The 25,989-nt window shown below is 40.2% G+C and overlaps 2 protein-coding genes across 2 annotated transcripts in view; both read left to right on the top strand.

Annotated features, from left to right (window-relative positions):
- Nucleotides 1-930, top strand: part of LOC145402788 (uncharacterized) — a 41,780-nt gene extending 40,850 nt beyond the window's left edge. The window contains exons 19-20 of the mRNA XM_080274728.1: nucleotides 50-455; nucleotides 726-930. Of these exons, the coding sequence (XP_080130854.1) occupies nucleotides 50-455; nucleotides 726-832 (513 nt within the window). The 3' untranslated portion in view covers nucleotides 833-930. The remainder of the gene's footprint in view (nucleotides 1-49; nucleotides 456-725) is intronic.
- Nucleotides 931-14,207: 13,277 nt separating this feature from the next.
- Nucleotides 14,208-24,740, top strand: LOC145409158 (xaa-Pro aminopeptidase 3-like). The gene is made up of 7 exons (XM_080279686.1): nucleotides 14,208-14,268; nucleotides 16,332-16,495; nucleotides 17,471-17,623; nucleotides 19,637-20,279; nucleotides 22,588-22,829; nucleotides 23,090-23,210; nucleotides 24,401-24,740. The coding sequence occupies exons 1-7, from the start codon at nucleotides 14,211-14,213 to the stop codon at nucleotides 24,571-24,573; spliced, it is 1,554 nt and encodes a 517-aa protein (XP_080135812.1). The 5' UTR covers nucleotides 14,208-14,210; the 3' UTR covers nucleotides 24,574-24,740.
- The last annotated feature ends 1,249 nt before the right edge of the window (nucleotides 24,741-25,989 follow it).

The following is a 25,989-nucleotide window of genomic DNA, read 5'->3' as shown; positions in this document are numbered from 1 at the left end:
ATAAGCATTGATGAAGAAAAAGTTTATCATTGTACTATTTGTTCCACAGAACCACAGCCGAACAGAAGGTGTTGAAGGTGGAGGAGGCAACGGGGGAGGGCAGCAGTGGTCAGGAGGGAGTAGTCGTGCAACAAGCTCCCCATCCCACCTCTCCCAGACCCCATCACCTGCTGGGTCTGTGGGGTCTGAGGGGTCTCAGTCGTCTGGGTATACCACCAGTACTGAAGGGACACGTTACAGACGTAACGGCATCCATCACCCTCCTGTTGGCAGCACCCCGCCCCACCCCCAGCCACCCCAGGGGGCCCACACCCCAGCTGTGCCAACTGTTGCAGTCCCAGTTCACATACATTCATTGATGGTCAGGCAGCACCAGATCGCCTCACACCTCGCATCGGCACATGAAATGTGGATGGAGGCTGACCGTTTCGTCTTTCATAAGAGCATGATACAAGGTGAGTCCTTAGGCCTTGCCTGGGATAATTTTGTGTAAGTTTATCATTGAGTCATTTTTACTTCATGTTTAGAGAAACTTTGTTTGTTAGCTGTTGATACCTCATCATGCATTGTTGTAGACACGGCTAGGTTTGTAATTAATGGACTGCACTTGTTCCGTAATTTACTATAGACTTGATGGCAAAAAAAGAACATTAAAAAAAAATGACAACTTGTAGGAAAGATTTACGGTATTGAGTTTATACTGAGATGTTGTTTTTACTTTGCAGATTTCTTCATCGAGCTGGACCGGCATATAAGCCCACTAACCCTGCACTCACATCTTTATGACCTGGTGTGCTATGTGCAGTATGGACTTCAGCGCCTTAAGGACTAGCCCCCTCCCACACCCTAGCTCCTCTGTCCCCTCTCTAGCCCCCACCCTGCTTTAATGTTCAATAAGTCAGCCTCTTGCCTTGTTTTATCCCATGTCTCATCCACCTAATAATGTGTTTCACATAAATTTTATATATTAATAACCATCTCTTCCACACTTTCTTACAGTATGTCCTTGCTCTTTCTGCCCTTGACCTGTTGACCTTTGACTTGTTTGCTTTTGCTTAGTTTTTGCTTTGCCCCTTTATTTTTCTTGTACTCTACCTTAAGACTTATATACCATGTTATATCAGTGTTACTGTCATTGTATTATGCTTACTATTTCCTACCTTCCCTTCTTCACTCAGCCTTGTCATCATATTTGTTTATTCTTAGTTTTTATTTTACCATCTCCTCATTTTTCTTGATCCCTTTACCTAATTATTTCAACTTGATTGTGGGTGGGGGTGTAACATGCATCTGGAACCAGATGCTTCCCCTTCTTGATGCCTTGTTGCCGAAACGATTCACCTCAGAGAATCACCTCGTTGTGTAGATACTCAAGGAAGGATAATCTCCCAACAGTCCCGACTGTGCAATCACTCGGCACGAGGCCTCCACAGGTTGTCTAGATCTCACGTCACTGCTGCAACAAAAATGAAATCTGCGAAGCTGCAGTGTTTTGAAGTGTGGCTGAGCGGGCCGACATTTTGGTTGCCGGCAGTCCTCTGAGGGGCCCAGAAGAATTCATCTGAAACCTGGTGGCTTCCTTGTGTGTCAACTGTGATGCCTTATGATTAAATTTAGTTATGAATGGTTTTTATACAAATAGTCTCAAGTGTTTTTATTATTATTATAATTATTATTGTTATTATATCTGATTATTGTTTCTATTTTTTTTCTTTGTGTTATACTTCCCACCCAAAATGTACAAATTTGCTGAGAGGTCCATGTGTGTTAAGGCGATGCCTCGTGTGCTCTTAGGAAATCCTGAAGTGCGTTCGTTGTACAGACCAGTGCCGCACAACTGTAGAAAAAAGCAGAAATTCCAACTTGGGGCTGTGTGGCATCTGTAAAGATTTTGCCACTTACAGCCAACTGGAGATTATAGGAATATGTTGGTCGCCTGAGCAGAAGAAGTATACAGTATCTTGTTTACCTACCAGATATACAGTTTATAAGAACTGTTTATAAATAGTGGCCAGCAAAGTGATACAGACATTCTGGAGGAAGAAATAAGATACCTCAGTGAATTTTTTTTTTTTTTTTTTTTTTTTACTGTGAGGCAGTAAAGGAAGGTGTTTCCGGACCTCAGGACAAGCAATAAACAGTGTGAGAGGATGTGGTGGTGTAATATGTGGTAGAGATGCGGTGTGACTGGCCGCCATGCCACGCCACACCTGCTGCGCCTCCACACACACCTGTCCCGCACCTGTCTGCCTCCACACCAGCCCGGCTCGCTCTGTGGCCACCGCTGACGTCGTGTAACTGAGCACACACTCCCTGCCAGATGTATATTTTTGTACATATTTTGAAATTTAATAATGGTATTGACCATAACTATGTTATTGAAGAAGTACTTTCTACTGGGCTTTAATTCCCACAAACCCTTGAACTTTTGTATGAAACAAAAGTTGATAAATCGAATTTGCAATGTTTTTGAATAATTTTGTCCTTTTGGACAATATTGTTAAGTATACTTAATTTTATGGATGCTCATATGCCCCGTTATAGATGATATAAAGTTGATATTTGTACTTGTAGATTAAATTATATTGAACCATGAATGCATTAAATTATTTTCATGTCACAAACCCTGATGAGATTCACTCTCATTCATAGATGAAAAGTACATTTGTTTTAATTTTTTTTCTGGTTGTTTGAATTAATATCTTGGACTGTGGCAGCCACGTGTACACCAGACCCCTCCACTCGTCCCCTCCCCACCTCACATGCACACATGTGTTGACACGTGCATACACAAAAACACACGTTTTCTCTTGAAAACTTACTGTACAGGTTAATATCAGTGTGAAGAAATTGTGCAATACAGAAAGTCCTTATATGTCACCTTTCTCATTATTTTTTATTCTCCATTAGTCTGATGATATATATTTAGTTTTATTCATGCTATTATCAAACAGTTTTATTCACCTCATAGAGACTTCTTTAGCAAAAGAGGTCAGTGGAGTTTGTTTCTAATCCCTGCTCCATCAAACGTCCATCCTTAGCTGAGTAAAATCATCTGGTGGTCACTAGATTGGCAGAGTCGTTGTAGCCCCAGATTTATCTGAAACATGCACCTGATACACTTAAGGTTTTTGCCTTTCTCCAGCAGTCTACCTTCCCCTTTTTAAGAGTAGGGAAGGGGTTGAGGGATGTTTTCATAACGGGGTAGAGGATCCACCCAGTTACCTCTGCCACCTCATGAAAGCCTCCCTCCTAGAACCATAGCTAGAATACAACAGAAAATACATCATCAGACTGGCCGGGTAATGGCAAGAGTAAATTACAGAAAAGTTTTATGTCAGAGTTCCATTGCTGCCTCTAAAGGTGATTGGCCAGTTTCACCACCACAATTTTTAGTACCAGTTGTATGGGTAAATGTTTTGTGATTTTTGAACACGTCTGTTGTACATACAAGGTTGGCTGTAAGTAGCGCTCCTCTAGATTCACATGGCAGTGTCTTTGTTGCAGGGATGGCTCATCACCTGGTGTTGGCGTGGTTGTGGCAATGGGAGTGAGAAATGAATGAATGATGCATGGGATGATAACACTGAGCCATCTCAAGAGAAATTGCCCACAGGAGTGTAAGGGGAGTGGGTTATATGGACCATCCTGTACATGTTTAGCATTGCCTGTACTTATGGATATTAGGCCATATTAACACATCTTTCTTTTTCAAAATTTGATGAAATGCATTGTAACATAGATGAATTGTTTTGGTAGTGTAAATGAACGCGTGTGTGACCCATTTCTTATGCATGCTGTTGCTTAGTTCTCCCATTGTCATATTCCTTTGCTTTCCTGGCCTGCTGTACCCTACCCACCATTTCCTGGCCTTAATTACCCTACACCACCTTTTCTTAGCCATAACTTCTTTTTTTCCTGGCCTCCGTTACCCTACCCACCATTTCCTGGCTTCAAGTATCCTACCCACCATTTCCTGGCCTCCAGTATCCTACCCACCATTTCCTGGCCATCTGTACCCTACCTTATGTTTTCCTGGCCTACTGTACTCTACCTCACACCATCTGCAAATGGGAAAAGAGAGATCAGATGATGTGGAAGTGGATGAGTGATGTTGGAAATGTGCATACTGTCATTTTGTCATTATAAGTAAGAGATATGCTTTGGGATATTGCAACTTTTTAAGCACAAAAATGAGAAGGTAAAATGAAAGAAAACTGGCAATTTGACTTTATGGGTAGCAGTGCAACTTGTCCTTAGGACTTCCTGTGCTATGATTTTATAAAGTGTATTCAGGGTATGTCTGTCTTTAATTTCTGCAGGAAACAAAAAATGCCATTCATTTCCTGTCACAAAATTTCTCATGGTTTTTTTCCCCATTGTGTAGCACAGTTTCACAAGTGACATGATAAGGTGTGCAAAAACAGCAGTACAGTACTTACATAATTTCATTTCCGAGTATTGTTTGTCGCATGTTTACTTTTTCAGCCTAGTGAATTTTCAGCTTTTGTTGTCATGTTCTTCTTAAAAAGAAAGGGTATGTTCTTCAGAAGGGAGAAAATTTATGAATCCTCTTGTATCATATGTTCTTCACAAAGAAAAGAAATTATGATTTATTTTTATTTTTTTTATTTTTTTTTTTTTTAGGGAAAAAGATTTTGAGTCCTTTTATGTCTTCATCTTCATCACAGAGATTGTAAGTTTATTGTTTCATAATGTAAATGTAGTTCATAAATTGGAAAAAAATTGAATCCCTTTGCATCTTGTGTTTCGTAAAGGAAAAAAAAAATGTAATCTTTTATATCTTCATAGCAAAGAGTTTCAGTTTAATGTTTCATGATGTAAAATGTGTTTTAGCCAATGGTCCTGTGAAAGCCTTTTTTTTTTCCCCCAATCTCTGTTAATGGGTCTTATGTATTTGTATAGAGAGAACCCTCGTTATATGTTATTTTTAAAATTCCAGTAAGTTATTTATTTATTTTTTTCAGTCCAGTAAGTTAAAGAAATTTTTTTTTTTCCTTATAAGGTGTACAGAAAAATGCCTATTGTTTCCCAGTTAATTCCAGATAAATACCATTATGTTACTTCTTTTTCCTTATCAAGTCCAGTAACTAACAGAAAAAGAAAAAAAAATTGTTACTTTTTTGTTTTATGTCCAGCAACTTACAGAAAAATAATGCCTAATATTTTTTTTCCCTGTTGCAGTAAGTTAAAGGTAAAGTACTTGTTATTTTTTCCTCGTTAATTCCAGTAAGTTGCAGAATAACAAACTGGTGTTACTTTTTTCTGTGTTAGTCCAATAGCTTACGGGGAAAAAAAGAAAAAAGTGTTGCTTTCCCCTTGTATGTCAGATAAGTTACTGAAAAACAATCTTATTTTTTTCCCCTGTGAAGTCCATTATGTTACTGAAAAAAGTATTTCCCTGTAATTTCCCCAAGGCCACAGAAAAATGCCTACTGTTTTCCTATTAATTCCAGTTCCTTATGGAAAGCACTTATTTTATCACTTTTTCTTCCCATGAAACCCTGTATCTTACAGAAAAAGCACTTATTATATTACTTTTTCTTCCCATTAAATCTAGTACATTATGGAAAAAAATGCCCATTAAATCTCTGTTGTTGCCTGTGAAGCTGGATTTTGATGTACAGAGAAAATGGTAATATTTTCGAACCCATCACTGGCATATAACGAGGGACTTAGAGTATGGTACCGGTGTCAAATTTGTTGTGATAGTTTGGTTGTCCCCTGAGGAGGATCCGATGTGGAGGGAGTCTCGGTAAATCACTAGGAGCCCTGTTTTGAGGCTGAATAGCACCATGTGGGTCAGGTTACACTCAGCTCTCCAAAGCATCTGTGTATTTGATTGTCTGTATGAGGCTTGTGTCATGAGTCAGAGATTTCCTTCACACACATTTCTTGGTGATTTAGTCTGCATATAGGACTCTGTATGCTCATGTATTGGCTGAAAACTACATTGATTATTTGGAGCCATATAAATAACCTACAGGAGAAGGATAAGGTATACGAGTAATATGCAAAATAAATTACTGAGAAAGCGGTATGAAATCTCCAAAGGCACTTAGGTCAAGGATGCTAGGTTCACCAAGAGGCAGTAATCTTGTCACCTTACAAGGTATTCTAATTTTTCATATTACTCTTCTATGATCCCTTGGTTATTGCGCAAAATTGGCACCGCGCTTAGTGCATGATGAAGTTGCATGATGATGAAAGCACAAAACTATTGGGATTTATCCTAATTGTTACCAGGCACCTCACTTGTAAACCCAAATTTTCCCTGTAACAACAATTTAGACCCACTAAACACACAGATACTGTTATTGTATCAGAAACACACACAGGCATTGGTAGATGAATAGAAAATGATGAACAGGAAGAAACACATAGAATATAGAGACCTGAAATGGGCTTGAGGTAAGGGGTTCTGGGGCTGGGTGATGGGGAGCTATATAGTGGCCTCCACCACTTGGGACTGACTCTTCAGGTAAGGTCTCATCGTTGAATTCCTCTGAGCCATCGGATTTTGCACCATTATTATTGGCAGAAACCACCTTATGTGAGCGATAACAAGCTTTTTTATAGCCAAAAACCAAGTGCGCAATAACCAAGAGATCACTATGGTAATACTTTTCTTTTGTATGATATTTGTACTGTATAATTTGAACATTGACAGAGTAATAGTAGCTACAACCCCAGGCTCATCTGAATGTGAACCCAGTGGACTGCTGGTTGAAGTTGCCCCTCACCTGTAGCCCACCATCATCTTTTTGTAGGATAGGAAGGGAATGAAGGGAAGTAAGTATAATTGGGCAGCACCACCCAGTTATATCGGTGCCACCACAAGACGGCATCACTCCCCAGCAACAACATTGGCATAAATTGTGCAAATAACATACAAGAGATTATTATATTACCATATGCAGAAATAAACAGTTGAAGAAGAGGTACTAGGAAGCCTGGTTGACCCACTGTTTGCCGGGGATGTTTCTTTCATCTTTTTGACATCTGATTATTTTGTTCAACTTAGGGAGATTTTTGACCTGTTGGGGTTATGCTAGGTGTACACCCATTAAAATAAAATTTAACCCCTGGGTGTGATGAGCTTTGAAATTATTTGTAAAAGTGAAATGGTATTTATTTGGTACTGCTGGTAGTTCAGAATCCTTGGTCTGTGTCTCATATTGTATCACATCACAAAGGAATCTCTCTCTCTCTCTCTCTGTCTCTCTCTCTCTCTCTCTCTCTCTTTTTTTTTTTTTTTTTTTTTTTAGTGGGTGTGCACAAATATCAGCAAACTCTTTCGGTACAAGAGGCCTGTCATGAGTTAAGATATGGGGTGTTTGCAAGGAGAGTTTAGTGAACATAGGGATCATATTCTTAGTGGCACTGGAGAGTTCCAGACACCTATTCCACAGTAGTTTACTGTGCACATTACACCTCAGTATCCTCTTATACTTTACTGCTGGAAACTGTGTCAGTATTGAAATGTTATAGGTATTATAGAAGAAAATGTTGAGGTGTATATGCAAGGTAAAGGTAAGGAAGAGGTGCTGTGAAGCCCCCTGTACCAGCTACAGTATGGTTCAAGGACCCAGCAGATGGTGCTTTCCAGTCTGGTACACTGTAGGGTAACTAGTCATCATGTGTTGGCAATTGTCTTCCTTAACCAGCCCAAGCACTCAAGAAAAAGACCACCCTTCCCTGTCCTGTCCCTGTCGGAATCACACACAGAACACCAGTTTACATGTGTTTGTGTGATTGGTAACTTTCCAAAATGTGAAAAGCTATTTTTTGTGTTATTAGGTGTACAAACCACAGTTAGATAATAAAATCCAGTTTGTATTAAAAAAATTACATTTGTTATAAGATATTGTGCAGCTTACTTGTTTAATAAAACTAACATGGTTGAACAAGATTCAAAGAAGGGTGTAATGTTTGGCCACTTCAGCAGTTGGTTGGTGTTTGGTGACATGTGTACAAGTAGCTACCAAGGAAGCTGAAATGTAAACAACTTTGAGTGCATTTGTGACTTAATGCAGCCGCTGCAAGATGTAATGCAGGTAATAGCATCACAGGTACAGTAGTAGAAGCAGGTTTTCAAAAATTGGCTTTCTTGTGTTGATAGAAAGACAAATGTAAATGTATTATCCAGTTGAGGTGAGGTTTAATACATGTGTTACTTAATTTGGGGATGATGTGAAATTGGCAGCATCTGTATCCTGTTAATGTTGAACTAATTAGAAAATTTGGATATTTTATTTAGCTTATTATCTGTGTGGTTGATTCTTTTATTTTTCTATTTATTTGGTTTATTAGTTGTCCCTGGTATTGTATGTTCCAGGGATCGAGTTGCCTGAAGTGCGGCTTTTCTGTGTTGGTGTTTGTGGTGGTGGTGGGTGGTGGTGGTTGTGGTTGTGGTGGCAGTAGTATTGGGTTGTGGTTTAAGTTTGTATTTTATTTTTGTACAGTTGCTCAAAAAAGTATCTGAAGTTTTTCCATCTTTTACATATTGAAACAGTGGATGAAATGTTCGAAATCTCCAGTAACTTCTTATGAATCCGTATGCGTGCTGATATTTTGAAATAGTGAATGAAGTGTTTGAAAATAATCTCCAGTAACGTTTCTTGAATGTATTTGCCAGCTGTTTTTATCAACACACGATGAAGATGGAACTTCATGTAGCATACGAAATGCAGGTGTGATAAAGGGACAGGATGGTGTAAAATGCACTGTCCAGTCAAACATATTTGCCATATGAACTTGAGGAACATCAGCAGCACTCAGCAAAACCACTGATGACATGATTAAAGATATTTTTTTGACTGAGTGTACATCCAGCTTGAACCACAGCCCTCTTAAGCTGCTGCCCGGTTTCAAAATGGTTGATATATGATATTCCTGGAAGGAATTTCAAGTCATTGGGATGTTCTCCAGAAGAAAACCCAAATCTTCAGCACAACATAGGGTTATCTCTGATAGACTCTGAAGTACAGATATGTTACAAAAACAAAATTTATACATTTAATATGGTCCCTGACATTTCCAGTGCTCTGTGGTATTTGCAGTCATTGTACATTGCCAAATTTATGTCACCAGTCACTGAGTTAGTTGTAATTCTGGTTTGTGCCTCTTTTTGTGTTAATTTTTTCAGTATAAAATTTTTTTTATTATTCCTATCATCATGAAAATTAATTCTTCATAAATTGTTTGTATTATCAGGAGGACAATTTTACAGTTGTGGTGTATATGGTTGTTTTCTGACATATCTCTTTAATTCAGAGCCAGTGTGGGATACCTACAGTATCTGTCACCACGCCCTGTCACCAGTCGCTCATTTCCACTTTCCAGTCTCCCATTTCCACTTTCCAGTCTCCTTATACAGTACTCCGTTTATTTCTTCATTATTTCTTCTTTGTTTTGGTTTCTGGGGAGGAAAGTGTGTTGAGGGGGTGAGCTGTCTCTTGTTTCCTTTTGTTTGAAACCTTTATCACCGTCTTCCATAGATTGTTTCTGAGCTATACCTGCATTGAATTAACTCTTATTTACATTCTTTCTTAGTTTCCATTTCATTTTATTTTTGCATGTAATATTTTCTCATTCAATTCAGACAGTTTTTTTCTATGATACTGTACTTGAGCTTTATAAAGGTTGTCACCACCTTGATCAGTACCTTCACAGCATAAACTTATGCCCTTGCTTTCCATCGAGTAGTATCTTCCCATTGGCATTGTTTTCCCTTTTCTATCTACTCCGGTTCTACTCATGCATTAAGTGCCCTTTCTACTTGTCATCTTGCATGTGGTATTCATCCATCCATCCATCCATTCATCCATCCTTCACCCAGTCATCCCTCATTTCACCCAGATCATTTTTGTCTTGAACTCCTCAGTCACACAAGCATATAAAAGTGTCCTTCCAACTCATCTCCTTCCTCACCTCCCCTCATGTTGCCCTACCGTGGTCTTGAAGAACATGTTATCATTTCATGTGCTTGGGCACCTAAAAGAGGAACCCAGAAATTGTACAAAAATGGTGAAAATGGACAGTCTTATTTCAAATCTATGCCAAGAATGTATCTACAGTAAGTAAGTAAATAATAACACATGCACAGTTTGCCGTTTTACAGATATATCATGTAAATAATAAAGTATTTCTTATGTTAGACGTTTATACTGATTTCCTTAAAGTAATTGAATGAGAATGAATTATACAGCCTTGTAGGTGCTGAGCCCTGTACTCTCATTCACAACAACTTATTTTTCAAACTACTCATTAATATTCTCTTTTATGCTTCTTATATATTTTTAATAGCAACATATATTGCATCAATAAAATAATATAGCTATGCGGTAACTGCAGAAAGAAATTGGTAGGGAAGAAGTGTTAGTAAGCGAATACTGTACTGAATGTCTTTGTAGCCGAATAAAATTAGTCGATAGTATGCACAGAATAAAATCTTGGAGAAGCTAGCACTCAGCATCATAAGAACTAGATTATAAGTGGAGTTTTATGTAAACCACCTGCTTGGTAGTGGTAGGGGCACACCATTCACTCAGTTGATGTAGTGTTACCTGTTGGTGACTACACTGGATGATAAGCCAAAATGATGTAATACTAATATCCATTTAACGTGTTGGGTGGTAACTATGTAACCTAACTGAAGTCCAGTCTAGTGGGTGTACTGCAACTGCGTGTACCCCTTTAAGGTTTAATTTGAAATTATGGCTGGATTTTATTGCTAACGTAATGCCACTTGTTTAGTAAATGACTGGCCATCATCACCTTATAAGCACAGTACTATACTAAGTTCAGCCCTGGGCCTTTATACTCAAGATAGGGGAAAAAGTGTTGAATGGAAAATTGCATTCATCTCAAGAGTTGACCATTTTCAGAGGAGTTTACGTGCTTAGAGCCTACAAATTCTTTGCAGTCTGACTTAGTGTCCGTTGTGAAGATTGTGGGTTAAAAGTAAATCTAGATATGAATAAACTAATGGTTATTGTAAGAGAGTTGCTTTGGTGGAAACCTGTCACACATGAGGACTTTCCCTATTATGGAAGTCTTCTGATGCATGGAGGGAGATCAAAATAAGCCTTCATGCTGTGTGCTATTATAGGACAGTAGATGTGTTGCTCCTGTATAAGTCTGTAGGCTTGTGGTGATCAGGTCAGTTAGAGCACTCCCACTGGATTGGCCCATGTGGATCAGGGATGGCAGATGTTTATCGTGATGCCCAGGGAAACAACTGGTTCACCTGCCGTGTTTGGACTGATTATCCTCTTGCCGGGCCTTTTCGTTCCCACGGGGGCAATACTGAATTGGATAAGGAAAAGCTTCAAGTACAGTACTGTACCATAGTACTGCATAGCGATTGATAGGATGGAAAAATGTATAAATGAAACTGGGGAAAGGAGTGCTTTAAATGCAGGTGGCTGGCTCTATGAAGGTTTTGATTAAAAACAGAGGATTACTACATATTTTATTCAGCTTAGGAAAGATTCTGAACTGTAGAGATTAGGTCAAGGCTTCATTAACCCTTTCATTACAAGGAAAGCTTTCTTAAGCTGAATAAAAACTGGAGGGAGCTGAAATAAAATTTGCAATCACACTGTAGTCGTTACAACACCAACAAAGGCTGGCAGGAAAATGCGAGCCACTGTGAACTAGGGACTGAGGGCGGGTATTCCTTTCCAAGTTGCCACATTTGGGTGTTAAACAGGGACATATGTAAGACCATAAGAAGCGGGTGGAGAATCTGAAATTAACTAGTAGGTTGTATGTGAAATTGATGGATGCGACCGAGAGTGAGGTGGAGGGATGGAAATGAGGTAATATGAATGAGTGGTGAGGGGTGGAAAGGCAGCCTTATGGCAAGATGCTAAACTATAAAAGATTGGTGCAGAAGTGGGTAACTTAAGTACTTTTTATCCTATTTTAACCAGATTTATTTTGATGAAAAGGGTTAAGGGGCAGCCCATAACGATACTTCTTTGACCTGTTCTTAAAAAAAAAAAAAAAAATCAATGTCATGAAAACCGCAGAAAAATTAATTTCCCTTGTTCTGTTGATTTCATAATATAAGCGACCACAATTTGATGACATATTTATCGTCTTAAGTGTTCCTTAGTTTATTATACCTGCGTAGTTTAGTTCGGAAAATAACGGATTAACGGTATGCCTGATCAGTTCGGATCAGTAAGTCAACCTATAGTCGCGGCGCATGACTCTGAGGTCATTATCGTACCCTGGCAACCTACCATTCAAAAGTGCGTCCGATCTCGTATAATATACACGAATCATTATTATGCACGGATATATCATACACGAATGTTATTATACACAAACATTATACACGAATCACATGCGTCTCATATTTTACACAATCAGACGCATTCGAATGAAAGGTTGCCAGGGCACGATAATAACAACCTCAGTCACGCGCCGCGAGTAGTAAACAGTGAAGGAGTGCTTTAGTCAGACGGCGGTAGGTTTGACGTCTCCGTAATATTTTTCATATTTCATTATCAGGTGGTTTGGAGGTATACGTAACATGTTAGGTGCATGAAGAAATGAAGAGGAAGTCCAGAAAAATACGAGAAGAGGGATAGGCGTGTGTCAAAAGAAATCGGGACCAGCAACAGGTGCCTTTTTGTAAGTTGGATATTTTTGCTTTGTCAACATCTCATTCATGGTCTTCATTATCCTTCCCCCCCCAAAAAAAAAAAAAAGTAATTAGTAAGGCCACGGTGAGTGATCCTTACTCCCCAAGTTGGCTTTTGTAGTTCAAATCATTAACACAAAGACGCCTTGAGGCCGGTGACCGAGGTATCGGTCTTCCGTGGTGGTGAAGAGCGACGCTCAGAGGAGCATACATGTGGTGTCATTGTGCACTGTGGGTGGAAGCAGCTTTAGTGTCCATCCAGGAGCCAAGCCTCCTCATATATCCCTGTACCTCGCCGTGGGAAAGAACCAATTCAAACCAGGCAAGGCGCTGTCTACTACAAGTGGGGCGCCGCGCCGGTTCCCCACAGGGTTTATGTGTACTGTACTGTATTGTATCTGTATCAGACTGTATGACGTCCCTACAGGAGCAGTTACTTTCTTGTCATCTTCCCATGGGAGAGATGGAAAGAATTCTTCCCCAGTATCCCGGCTTCTCGTGTGAGGCGACCAAAAGGGGCCCTTTTGTCTCCAATCTTTCGCCCAACTGTTTTCTTCTCTTCTGTCGAACCACCTCTCTTCTTGGTGTCTCGATTAAAAGGGGCCACTTCGTCTCCAGTCTTTATCTTCCAACTGTTTTCTGTCCTACCTCTTTTTGGTGTTTCTTCTGACTTTATTTTCCTACTTTTTGTCAGGTTAGATATTTGGTTTCATAACTTCAAAAGTTTACGAATCTCCCATTGACGTTGACCCTCCCTGAGTCTGGCTTCTCGACCAACTGACCAATCAAGCCACTACATCGCCTTGCCAGCTTCATCAGCAAGCCGCTTCAACCCCAGCCTAGTGCCATAGTATGGTTTGGTGCTAGTTCTTCGCTATTCCTTCCTTCCCACTGTCCTCACTTTCTTGCTGTGTCCATATTTCTTCAGACTTTTATTTTTCCTCTATTCCAATTAGGTTGGACAAAACGTTTCATGGTTGGATAGTTGGGGATCTCCCATTGATATCGGAAGGGTCAAGCCTGCCGACTTATCAGCGCCGACCCTGCCAACGCCGACTCTATCAGCGTTGGCTCTGTCGATGCCGACTCTGTCACCATGCCTCAGCCATCGACTTCGTGCCATTTAACCAATTTTCGGCTGGGTGCTATTATTCCTTCCTTTCCTGTGGTCGTCGGGTCTGCTGGCCTGGCAGACCGCGGTTAAGCAACAACCCGAAACTATCTTGAAACAGATGGAAGGTTCTCAGTCACATATGCCGAAAAGTTAATGACAAGGCTAAGGTTCATTACAGTGCAATTAGTTAAAACATTCTCTCTAGTAGTTCTAAGGTCAGAACCAGTGAGTGTTGTTTTCACGGTTTACGTCAAGTCCCGTCCGAAAATATAGGAGATATAGATGTGGCTATTTGAAAGAAATGTGCAGCATTACATAAAACTGCGGGACTGCGAAAACAAGAAAAAAATAATAATAAGCGTTCGGGTGAGTAAACGACCTTGTGAACAGCTGATGAACCAAAACAAACAGACTATCATGGACGTCTTACGAGCTGGTTTGCGTTTATGTGTCGGGTCGAGAAAACGCTCATTAGGTGAGTAGATGTAATTTTTCCCACGTAAATCTTTGGTGCCCTACCATAATGATAATTTATTCTTGTTTGTATATTATTATAATCGCTACAGTTCAGGGTCTGAGCTTTCAAATGGGAGTAAACATTACCATAAACGTTGTTGCTGGACCTATTGTCGGCTTATTTTCATCTAACAGAACCTAGCCATTCCCACAACTTGAATAAGCTGTCACTGATATGTGACATTCGCCGAACCGTGGTTGTGAGGTAAGAATGAATCTGATTACTAGTCAAATCAAGATTCCAGTCGGACTACACTTCATCAGCCTAGATAAAGGGATATGAATCTTTTTCAGATGAAAACAGACCAGTACTAATTTACACTAGCTGATGGTTTAGCTGCTTATTAAATACAAATGATTTCATGGTATTATGAGGACCATATATTATTTTCACACACACACACACACACACATATATATATATATATATATATATATATATATATATATATATATATATATATATATATTACATATATATATACAGGTATATACTGTACAGTATATACACACATATACACATACGTATACGGTATATATTTCACCTTACAGAAAAAAAAGGGTAAGGTAGGACTACATTAGAGCACCTGTTATTCAGAACAACTGTATTTCTATAAGTAATCCATCAGTAATCAGCTGTATATTGGAAGTTGTTTTAAGTTTCTAGTTTCAGCCCATACTGGTACTCTAGGTGACATTAATCAGTTGTTTTCCCACTTTTTATAATTCATTAAATTCTTCATTCATTTCTGTTTTTATAGATCTAGTTCCCCCCAAATGAATTAATAAATAGCCATTTTAGGGATTAATTTACCCTGGTCCCATTTAACCAAACCTAGGCCCCGAGCAGTCCACTCCTGACCAAAATTAAGTTCTAACCTTACATTACCCTACCTTAGAGAGGCTGCCAAGGTCAAGCCGCCTGGAGAGCCACATGAGGTGACCAAGGATATTGCGTGCAAGTATGGTGGAGCCTATAAACAAACCAAACCAAATTGTGGGGGGGGGAGGATCTGGAGAGGGCAAAGCCTCATCAGTTAGGTTGATTTATGTTAAATTTGGTTAGGTTAGTAGAGTGATTTTATTCTTAGATGATTTTAGTTGATTGCTTTTTCTTGGGATAAATGGCCAAGCTGTCTGCAATTTCATGATAGTTTTGAACTTCCCCTCCCACATCTTATTCAGAGTTTCATCACTGTCTAAAAGGTATGTGGAAAGAAAAATCTATCCGTCTATCTATAGCCAGATGCCTTAATCCTGTAAGGGGTGGCTGTTTGACTTAGAGTTGTTTTATGAGGAGGGACACTAACCCTCTGCCAACCCACACATAGGGAACATGTATGGGTTGGTTGTTTGGCTACCACTCAGTGTTGTAAATGGTTTCTTATGGATAACCAGCAGTGTTATAAATGGTTTCTTATGGGAAACCTTTAGGCATGTCACTCAATGTAAAGCCACCTGAAAGGGAAAGAAGAGTAATAAAAAGTGACAGGAAAGATGGGAGAAATAGGAAGACAGGAGGGCTCACACACACACACACACACACACACACACAGATGAAGGTGAAAGAAGTAGTAGGCAACACAACATAAAGTGAGTGGATGATGGTTGTCATCACCTACCACAAAAAAGAAAAAAGAAAAAAAATTAAAAAGATACCGGTACAGTGGGCAAGGAACCTTTCCCACTGTATTTTTTAGATACCTGGTATTTACATTTGTTCACCTCTGCACTACATTCCTTATTCTGATCTGCAATTTGTATGATTCTCATTTGTTACCGGTACCCTATACCCATAGTTAGACAGTATGTATAGTATACATTTACTAAGAACTGTTTAATGGTACCGTACTTTAAGAACAGCAGAGTGTGCTAGATGTTATGGAAACATGTTGTATGATCCTGTGTGGTTATTACAGTAGTATTTTTATGATTACAGTATTATTATTGCTGTTAATGTTTATTATTTTTATTTATTTTATTTATTTATTTTTTGTGTAACCAGCTGCAGTTGTTCAACAGGGCTTTCAACAGTGAGAAGGTGCAACTGTCATTCTGTAAGTCAGATTGGAGAAGAGAAGCAAGATGTGGGGCGGGCAGGGAAGGAAGGAAAGGATGGGAGGAGTGAGATTAGTGCAGGCCAGCCCCTTCCCCACACACACCCTCACCTGCTTAAGCCAGGCCAGGTATATAATGTTTTACAAGTCTTTCAGTGTTGAGAGTCAGACATAAGACCATATTACAGTATTAAAACTGAGTGCAGAGGTGTGGACAATCCCTCATTTTTTAGGATAATTTCAGAAGCATGTGATGATGACTTAGTACGTCAGACCTTTATGTTTTGTTGCTGGTTTTACTGCTGTATTGAATACAAGGTGGCTAAGTCTTACAACTACAGGTGTTTTGTAAGTGATGCTAAAAATTAGGGGCTTGTTTGAGCTTCTGTGACAAAAAATTAGGGGCTTGTTTACGCTTCTGTGCTCTCAGTTTTCATATAGCTGTAAAACAATTAACTCTAAGCCCTTGGCCACCCTGTTTGGGATACATGGCATCTGGCAATGAATGAATGGTATTGTATGGTGGCTTCCTCTTCTGTTGTTATTTCATGGCTTGCTGCTCTTCATAACTGTCTGCTTGCATCCTTCCTCCATTATGGCATGCAGTAGCTACCTGTCTGGCAGCATATTCTACCCCTTTCTTGTTCAGCTCATTAATTGCAAAAGTCAGCCATACATTCAGGTCTTCATATGATGCTGGCGAGGGATCTTTTAGTGGTACCAGTATGGCTGGGTAACTCCCCTGCTTGAATGTACAAATATTCCAAATCTCCCTCCCTATTCCCTGGAAGGATGATGGTGGATAGCAGTAAAATCACAACCTCATCATGCAGTCCACTGGGTTGATATCCAGATGAGTCTGGGTTTGCAACCACTACCTTACCGTACTACCACTACTAGGTCTTCACATGTGCCACTGATCATCTTTGAAACTGTCATCTGCAGACTGTACATGTATTTTCCTTTGCCTCTGACCCCGAGTCTTTTAAATTCATTCTGAATTGAATCAGTCGTGATTTAGTTCCTCTTTTGTTCATTTCTTCCTGTTATGAGTATGGTAAGAGTTTAAGGAGAATGAAACTGACCCGTATATTGTTACCACAGGTGACGTTTGGCCTGAATGCTGATGAGTACCGTCAGCGTCGAGAGAGCCTGATGGAGAGGCTTGGCTGGGAAGAAGGGAGGCACCATGTGGTCATCCTACCTGCTACACCCAGGCGCTATATGATTGACAAGATACCATATTTGTATCGTCAGGTGAGTCACATGTACTGATTTGATCAAGATCTATGTGTTATCATTGGTATATTTTCCTCAACTTGAAAATAACAATGCATGATATACAGGCATGAAATAGCAAAGTACATTTAATAAGTTATAGTACTGCTGTATAATATATACAGTGCTGTGTATATTCATTTATGGTTCACTGTAAACATTAGTATTGTCAGTTTAAATTAATTATTCCTCATAGAACATTTTTTATATGTGTCTTATATACACAGATATAGTTCAGTAACATACTTGCATGCTTTGGTCTTTGTCACCTAATGGTGGCTGTCCTTGCTGCTTGATCTCTGACAGCTTCCCTATTTAGTCCCCTAACCCTGAGGTCACACCCAATGACCTCGTCCTAGTTCTTTTAAGGTCTGCCTCTCGCTACGCTACCGCCAACATTAACACTTCTCACTTTCTGCACCCAGTTATCATTCCGCATCATCTCCACATTGCCCAAACCATTTCAGTCTACCTCTCCTCCTTACAACACCAATACACTCCAGTTCCATCCAACCTCTCAACTCTTTCATCATAAACGTAGCCCCCCAGGCCTTGCACCCAAGGATGCATTGCACATCCACCCAATCATTGCTATTTCTGCACGTTTGAGCCTGCGAATATCCCCTTCCTCTACTGCACAGGTCTCACTACCATAAAGCAATACACTTCTAACACATGCTGCATACAAAGATCTCCTAGCATGGAGGGAGAGCCCCCTCAATGTCAGGAGAGACAACAGATCCCTGAATTTCTTCCAACCACTCCTCACTCTAGCCACAGAGCTAGCTCCTGCCCCACCTCCAGCACATAACATCTCACCTAAATGACAAAACTCTTCCGCTCACTCAAAAGACTCACCAGCAAGTTCATTGCTTTCACGCCTGGCAATATCCACATGCTTTCCCCATCATATCTCACACATGAAATCAGGATTATCTTGCTGTCTACCTCCAATACTGTTACATCCCATATGCACCCACTTATCACAAACAGGATGGAATTACTTCCCACGCCCTTGTGACAAATCGCACGTGGCCACTGTCTCTCTTTGACAGTACCACCTGCAGCCCTGGATACCATCACTTTCGTTTTATATGCATTTACTCTTACTCTCTTGTGCCCCGTACCATCTCTCCACTTCCTAAATTTTTCCTGTGCCTTCCTTTCATTCTTTGCAGCCAACACCAAATCATCAGCATACAGTAACCCCCATGTGAGTTCATTTCTGAAGTCATGTGAGAGTGCTTCAGGTACCATGATAAACAACAAGGGGCTCAAGACTGACCCCTGATTCACACCAGCATTCATGGAAAACTCATCACTCAAATCTCCATTCACCCATACCTGGGTTTAATCACCCACATACATGGCCATAACAACCCTAACCAGCCATCTCTCAGTCCCAAGCTTTCTCATTGTCCACCTCACCACTTATTAAGGGACTTTGTCGAAGACCTTCAAATCAACAAAAACAAAGTACAGTTCCCTTTTCTTTCCTGCATATTTTTGCAGAAGCTGTCGCACAATGACTATGGCATCAGTGGTCCCTTTGCCTGGCATAAACCCAAACTGCATCTTATTAATATTCACTCTTTCTCTAATCATACCTTCTAGAACTCTCTCCATTACCTTCATTATCTGGTCTAAAAGCTTTATGCCCCTATAATTTCCTCTTTCCAGGGCATCACCCTTCCTCATGTACACATTTACAATTACTGGCACAGTTACACAGATACAGTATAGTGTACTATTTTACGAAAACACTAGTGGCTATCAAAAGTTCATTGTTTTGTTTGTTTATTTGGGTTTTGAGCTGAGGATATTAATCAGAAAGGACTGGGAAGATCTTATGTACATAAGATCTTCCCAGTCCATGAACTGGAGTAATTGCCATCATATAGAGGGAAAGTGACGCAGTTATATCTTAATCAGTATTAAGGTGTTTGATACCGGGATATTGTATTGTAGTTCATGTTTTTCACTCATGCTTAGGACACAGACATGCTTTACCTGTGTGGGTGTCAGGAAGCAGACTGTGTACTGGTGATGCACACCATCCCAGGCCTCCGCACACCACACCACCGTTCTGTCATGTTCACCCCACGCCACGACCCAGCTCAGGAGCTTTGGGATGGTCCTCGCACTGCCCCGGACTCTGCCCCAGATGTGTGGGGAGTCGACACAGGGCTTCCACTCACTGAGCTGACGCGCTACCTGACTCACCTAGAGCATGATCTCGGCCACCCAGTGTTGTGGTATCATGCCGACAAACCCCCTCACAGAGACCTCCACCGCCGCATCCAGTCGTGGCTGGCTGGGGGTAGGCAGGGTGGTACTAACTCACCAAAGCCCTACATCCACGACCTCCGGTTAATCAAGTCTCCGTCAGAAGTTGAGTTAATGAGGGCCTCATGTAGAGTCAGTGGGGAGGCCATTGCAGCCACCATGAGGGCCACACGTGCACCAGTGGCTGAGCACCAACTGTTTGCCATGGTTGACTACCATGCACGCATGAGAGGTGCGGACCACCTTGCCTACCCCCCTGTGGTGGCTGGTGGACCCAGAGCCAACATCATACATTATATCAGCAACAACCAACTCATACACCCTGGCCAGATGGTACTCATGGATGCAGGTAAGAATTTTTGATGTACTGTAAATGCCAAAACTTTCTTTTTTTTATTAGTTTAGAACCATGGTATACTGTAGAGAGAGAGAGAGAGAGAGAGTGTGGTAGGTGGTGGCAACCATCATCCTCTCACTTGATATAGTGCTGCCTACTTCTTCCTTAGCCTTTATCATTTTTTTTCTGTGCCTGCCCTCCCCTCGTCCTCTATTTCTTCCATTTTTCCTGTCACTTCTTATTGCTTTTCTTTTCTTTACAGGTGGCTTTACATTGAGTGACAAGCCAAATGGTTTCCTGTAAGCCAGGAAACCTTTTACAATGCTGGGTGGTAACCATATAACCAAACCATACGTGCTTCCTACGTGTCAACAAGTGGGTTGGTGGAGGGTTAGTGCCCCTCCCCTTAAAACAAATAACTCAAAGTCAGTGGCCACCCCTTACAGGATAATTGCATCTGGTAATAGATAGTTAGATAGACAGATATATATATATATACTGTATAAATGTATCCATCCATCCATTATCCAATCCTATGTTGCCGCATGAGGAGCGGAGGAGTCCGGAGCTAGGCAAGTTGGTCCTGACATTTAAGATCAGAGTGACAAGCCTCATTCATCCCTGGGTGGCATTACATGAGCAATAAACCCCAACCACCCTATGGATATAAACCAACACAGGCTCAGTCTGATTGGAGCGCCTTAATTACCAACTAAACCACAAGGCTCCATAATTTGGTTATATGGTTACCACCCAGCATAGTACATGGTTTCCTGGTGTAGGCTACAGGAAATCATTTGGCTTGTCACTCAGTGTAGAGTCACCCATAAGCAGAATGAAGGAAAGAGAGACGGAAGAGGGAGTGATAAGTCACTCGTAGGCAGAAGGAAGTGGTAAGAATGAAGGAAAGAAAGAAAGGAGAGGAAGGAAGGGCGAAAGGAAAGGGCAGACACCCAATGTGCACTGCATCAAGTGAGTGGATGGTGAGCACCCCGACCAATAAATATACAGTATATATATATATATATATATATAGTATATATATATATATATATATATATATATATATATATATATATATATATATATATATATATATATATATATATATATATGTATATGTATATATATATATATATATATATATATATATATATATATATATATGTATCATCATCATCCAGACCTCCTTTCTCGCCTTAGGGCAGGATGAGTAGCACCAATGTCCAGACAACCCAAATTTTCCCAAGCCAATGGGCCACGCAGCCCCGCGGAATCCAGGTTCTACAGTATCTGATGTGCCAAAAACATCACCATGTTCTGTAGCTTCACATAAATGCATCCGATATATATATATATATATATAATTTATTTCCAGTTTATTTGTAAATTAACACTTTCACAATCTTTGGACACGGATCCGAATCCAACATGAAAGTCTCCAAGCAGCTCTTTAGATGCAGATCTGCGTCCAATAAAAGAAACATTCACCATAAATCAGGAATTGTGTCTAGTGTCCTGAAATATGATCTTATATTAGCCTGATGGAATTTCCAGTTCAATGATATTTTCATTCATGGGAAAATTTGAAAATGTGACCAAAAAACACTGTAGAAAAAAAAAAAAAGTGGTCTAAACATTCTATTGCACCCTTTCATATTATAGTCATCATAACTATTTTACTTTGTGCAGTATTACTTTCTATTTTCTTTAATCTACAAAGTCACAGCTTTTTAACGGTATAAAAACAAGTCCACTAATCCAAATATTTCAGGGTGAAAGAATGATCAGAATAGAAAAAAACTCGTGGGCGTGGATATGGTATAAACATTCTTATGCTCTCATTCAACTTATACTCGTCATAACTATTTTACTTTATGCAGGAGCACTTTCTTTTTTCTTTCATTTTATTGTACAAAGTCTCAACTTTCTAATGGTATAAAAACAAATCTACTGATCCAAATATTTTTGGGTTAAAAAATGATTGGAAAAGAAAAAACTTCAGCACACTGCAGGGGAGGAGAGAGGCAGAGCAGGATGGGGGGAAAGCTGGAGGGTTCTGCTGGCTGCAGGGGGAGGGGTCAGACCACAAAAGTGTTAACCTGGAAGCAGTTTTGTCATGTCCATCCCTTGTTGGAGGGGGATGGAGATTCCCAAGAGAGTGAGAATAGTTTCATTGTATCAGTAGTTTCTGTAGTTACCATAAAATATAGCTTGGCCGAAAAAAAATAATAGTAATAAAGTTTGTGTGCAGTAGCCCCTCTCCTCACCCACTCATTTCATGCATAGCACTGCTGACCTGATGTATGTTTCTGTGCAGGTAGTGAGTTGGGAGGGTACAGTGGTGATGTGACCAGAACATGGCCGGTGAGTGGAGAGTTCACGGCAGCGCAGCGTGATGTGTACGAGGCAGTGTTGGAGGTGCAGCAGGCGGTGATATCGGCAGCTACGCACCACCCCACACTGGACCAGCTGTTCTCCGCCATGTGTGCCAAGCTGGGCAAGGTGTTGCAGGAACTGTGTATCCTCCCACTTAGCTACTCCGACTCACAGCTCATGAGGGTCAGCATCAGTGCATTTTTTTTTTTCTCTCTCTCTATCCATCTGTTTATTTATGAATTTTATTTATTTATTTATTTATTTTTTCTCCTCTTTGGACTCAGCTTAATTCCACTTTTAGTTGGGAAAATAGGTACCGGTATGGATAATGATGATGACGTGGACAATGATGATGATGAGGGGAAAGTAAGGAGGTGATGAGAGAGAGAGAGAATGATGATATAATTTTTCCAGCCTTATCCTGTACACTGTTGTTTTTGCAGGCTGCGTACAGTTTTTGTCCACACCATGTGAGTCATTACCTGGGCATGGATGTTCATGACACACCTCTCGTGCCTCGCAATAAACCCCTCAAGCCAGGTTGCATCATTACCATCGAACCAGGTAAATTCATATGTACCTAAGGAAATGCTAACTTTGTCTGTGTCTGTGGCTTGTATTCTCAGCAGTTAAGGAAGCTGCCTAACACCGCATCCTTACCAGTTTATTTTTGGATATGGCTGACTAATATTGTTGCGTATGTTACTGAGTCAGAGTATGGTGATAGTAGAATGATTTAAGCAGTATAGAAGAGGAACGCAAAGTGTAGTAAGCAAAATAAGTTGCTTACGAAGAAATGTTAGGGAGCTTCCTTAACCAGCGACAATACAGGGCTATATCTTTGTCAATCTGTCTGTCCGCTGTGTCTGTCTATCTAGTGCCAGATGCCGTAATCTACTATTGAACCAAGTAACCTCACACACAATTGAGGCTGTGTAAACTTCATCTGCCTGTATGTCTTTTATCTCTTGCCAGATGCCTTAATCTCAAATAAGGTGGCCACAAGCTAAATATCCTCCGTGTCATCCTGTCCTCTGCCATCAGGCTACTTTTTCTCCAACACACTCCCTTTTCTCATATACCTCTCTGTCTCCACCTCATTCGTACTCATGATAAGGTATAAGTTATGTGTTATATTGATCTTCGTAAATATCTGTACCAGTATTTATCTTTATGTTTGTCTCTCAGTGCTACATTCTTTTAGAGCAATAGGCTGGTAACCAAGCCTCGTTCCCATACAGCTTAAGAGAGGTAAGGTGATATTGGCTGTTACCATTTTAATAAACTTTTAGCTAGACATGTTGCTGTTGATAAACCTATTCTCTTCTTATATTGTACTAATGTTTGTAATTCCATTTTTAGACTACACATTTTTTATTGACTGTGATGCAAGTTCTTTATCATCATCAGCTTTGAATTTATGTGGAGAGGATGGAGAATGAGTGGCTGACTAGAAGAGTGTACAATGTGCGTAAGGTGGAAAGGGAAAGGGGGAGGAGGTGACTGAGGATGAATTGGAGGAATGGGGTGGAGAGATTTATGAGAGATGGATGTATGAGCTAGAGGGAGGGCAGCCAAACAGCAGAAAATGGGTGATATGGAGATGATTTGTTTGTGGTCACCCCTGACATGATTAAGGCATCGTATATCAATACGTGGTAGATAGAATGTATAAACCTACTGTTTCCTGTACTTTTTTTTTTCTCACTTTCTCTCCCTAGTGCAGCAAATCATTGCTTTCTTTCACCTTGCAGGTATCTATATTAGTGAAACCAACACAACAGTTCCCTCTCGTTATCTTGGCCTGGGTGTGCGGATAGAAGACGACGTACTGATAACAGAAGATGGAGTTGAAGTGCTGAGTGATACATGTCCTAAACACCCAGATGAGATAGAGGCCATTGTGGGAGCAGATTATAAAAAATGAATCACCTAGGCTTGTGTTCTGGTTAACATAGGAGGCTTTTTGTAGTATAGTTACCTCCACTTACAAGTACTGTACATGTACTGTAATACAGGGGGATGTGTGTGTTGGTAATTTTATGTGACACCAGTGTTTCATGTTTATGACTTTCATCTGCTGTGGTTTGACAAGTGGGGTTGTTTCAGCTTGTCAGATGTGAGACCTAAGCTAATACATGTAGTATCACAGGTAACCTCCAACACATCATTCCCTGTAGTACTTATAAGTGGAACTTGTAATGATTTATTTTGACTATTACAACTCTGTATTCTCATTCATGCAGTTTATATGTTGGGGAGTTTCTAGTGCCTCATTCATGGCAGTTTTTCTTGAATATTATACATTAACATTTTCTTTCTTGCTGTTTAAACATTTTAATATCATTATAGTGTGTATATACAGGGTGGTCTCTATATAATTCCCCTCATCCACCCTGCTGAGCAATTCCATGTGTGTTGTGGGGTCAGTTCAGTCAGCATTATCTATGTCTCTCCTCATCATTGATTCATGTACTGCTCCCACTGCCACAATTTCTCCTCCTCATTTATTCATTTACTGCTCCCACTGCCACAATCTCTCCTCATCATTTATTCATTTACTGCTCCCACTGCCACACCCATGCTCACAGCAGCAGACTGAGCCATTTCCACAGCACATTGGATATTGCCAAGTGATTTTTCAGTGGAGTGCGGTTTTTGATGTGCTTTCATTTCATTTATGAAGGCTTCAGTATGCATGCATCAACCACCGTGTAGAGCGTGCAGAATATTAATGTGCCATACGCAGAAATTCACTAGTAAGGCACAAGTTCTAGTGGGCCTTGTTCACCAGTGGGAATTTGCTTTGGTACCGTATAGGTTTCATGGATGGACTTTTTTAAATGATGAGAAAGGTCAGTGTGTGTGTGTGTGTGTGTGTGTGTGTAAAACTGAGTCCCATTTGTGCTGCATTTAATTCCTATTTTTACTATTCCTTTTCCTACAACATCTATATCAAAATTTGGACCACATTGTGCAACACTAAAGCAATAATAGGTATCCATCCCCAGCAGACAAGAGCAAGGGACAGTCACTGCCTCATTTATGCTAAGGTGAAACAAACACTATTGGAAAATGATAAACTCTTTTTACTTTAACTTGGCCTAAAAATTGTCATCTCACTATCTTAATGTGAAGAGTAACAACAGGATGTGATGCTTGTTACAAAAGCGTTATGGAGAGATTGTACAATTGTAGTATGGTCCCTTTCTGCCATTGAGCTGTGTGAAATGTGCTGTGATAGGATGAAAGTCTGGGCCAAGTTAAGGTGAAAAGGGTATAGTGAAGGCATGTTTATGATGAGATGTTGGGGAAGTCAGTGGAATAAGATAAACATCATTGG

This window comes from Coenobita brevimanus, chromosome 1 (genome assembly GCF_032717465.1).
Source record: "Coenobita brevimanus isolate Jiangsu-jjx chromosome 1, ASM3271746v2, whole genome shotgun sequence".
NCBI classification, from domain to species: domain Eukaryota; kingdom Metazoa; phylum Arthropoda; class Malacostraca; order Decapoda; family Coenobitidae; genus Coenobita; species Coenobita brevimanus.
This window is presented reverse-complemented; position numbering and strand designations above follow the sequence as displayed.

What these genes read in the sequence shown, in the direction of transcription:
- LOC145409158 (XM_080279686.1), top strand. Translation starts at nt 14,211, where the DNA reads ATGGACGTCTTACGAGCTGGTTTGCGTTTATGTGTCGGGTCGAGAAAA. An exon ending in GATGGTACTCATGGATGCAG is followed by an intron (nt 20,280 to 22,587) that starts GTAAGAATTTTT and finishes GTTTCTGTGCAG; the next exon opens with GTAGTGAGTTGGGAGGGTAC. An exon ending in CATCATTACCATCGAACCAG is followed by an intron (nt 23,211 to 24,400) that starts GTAAATTCATAT and finishes TTCACCTTGCAG; the next exon opens with GTATCTATATTAGTGAAACC.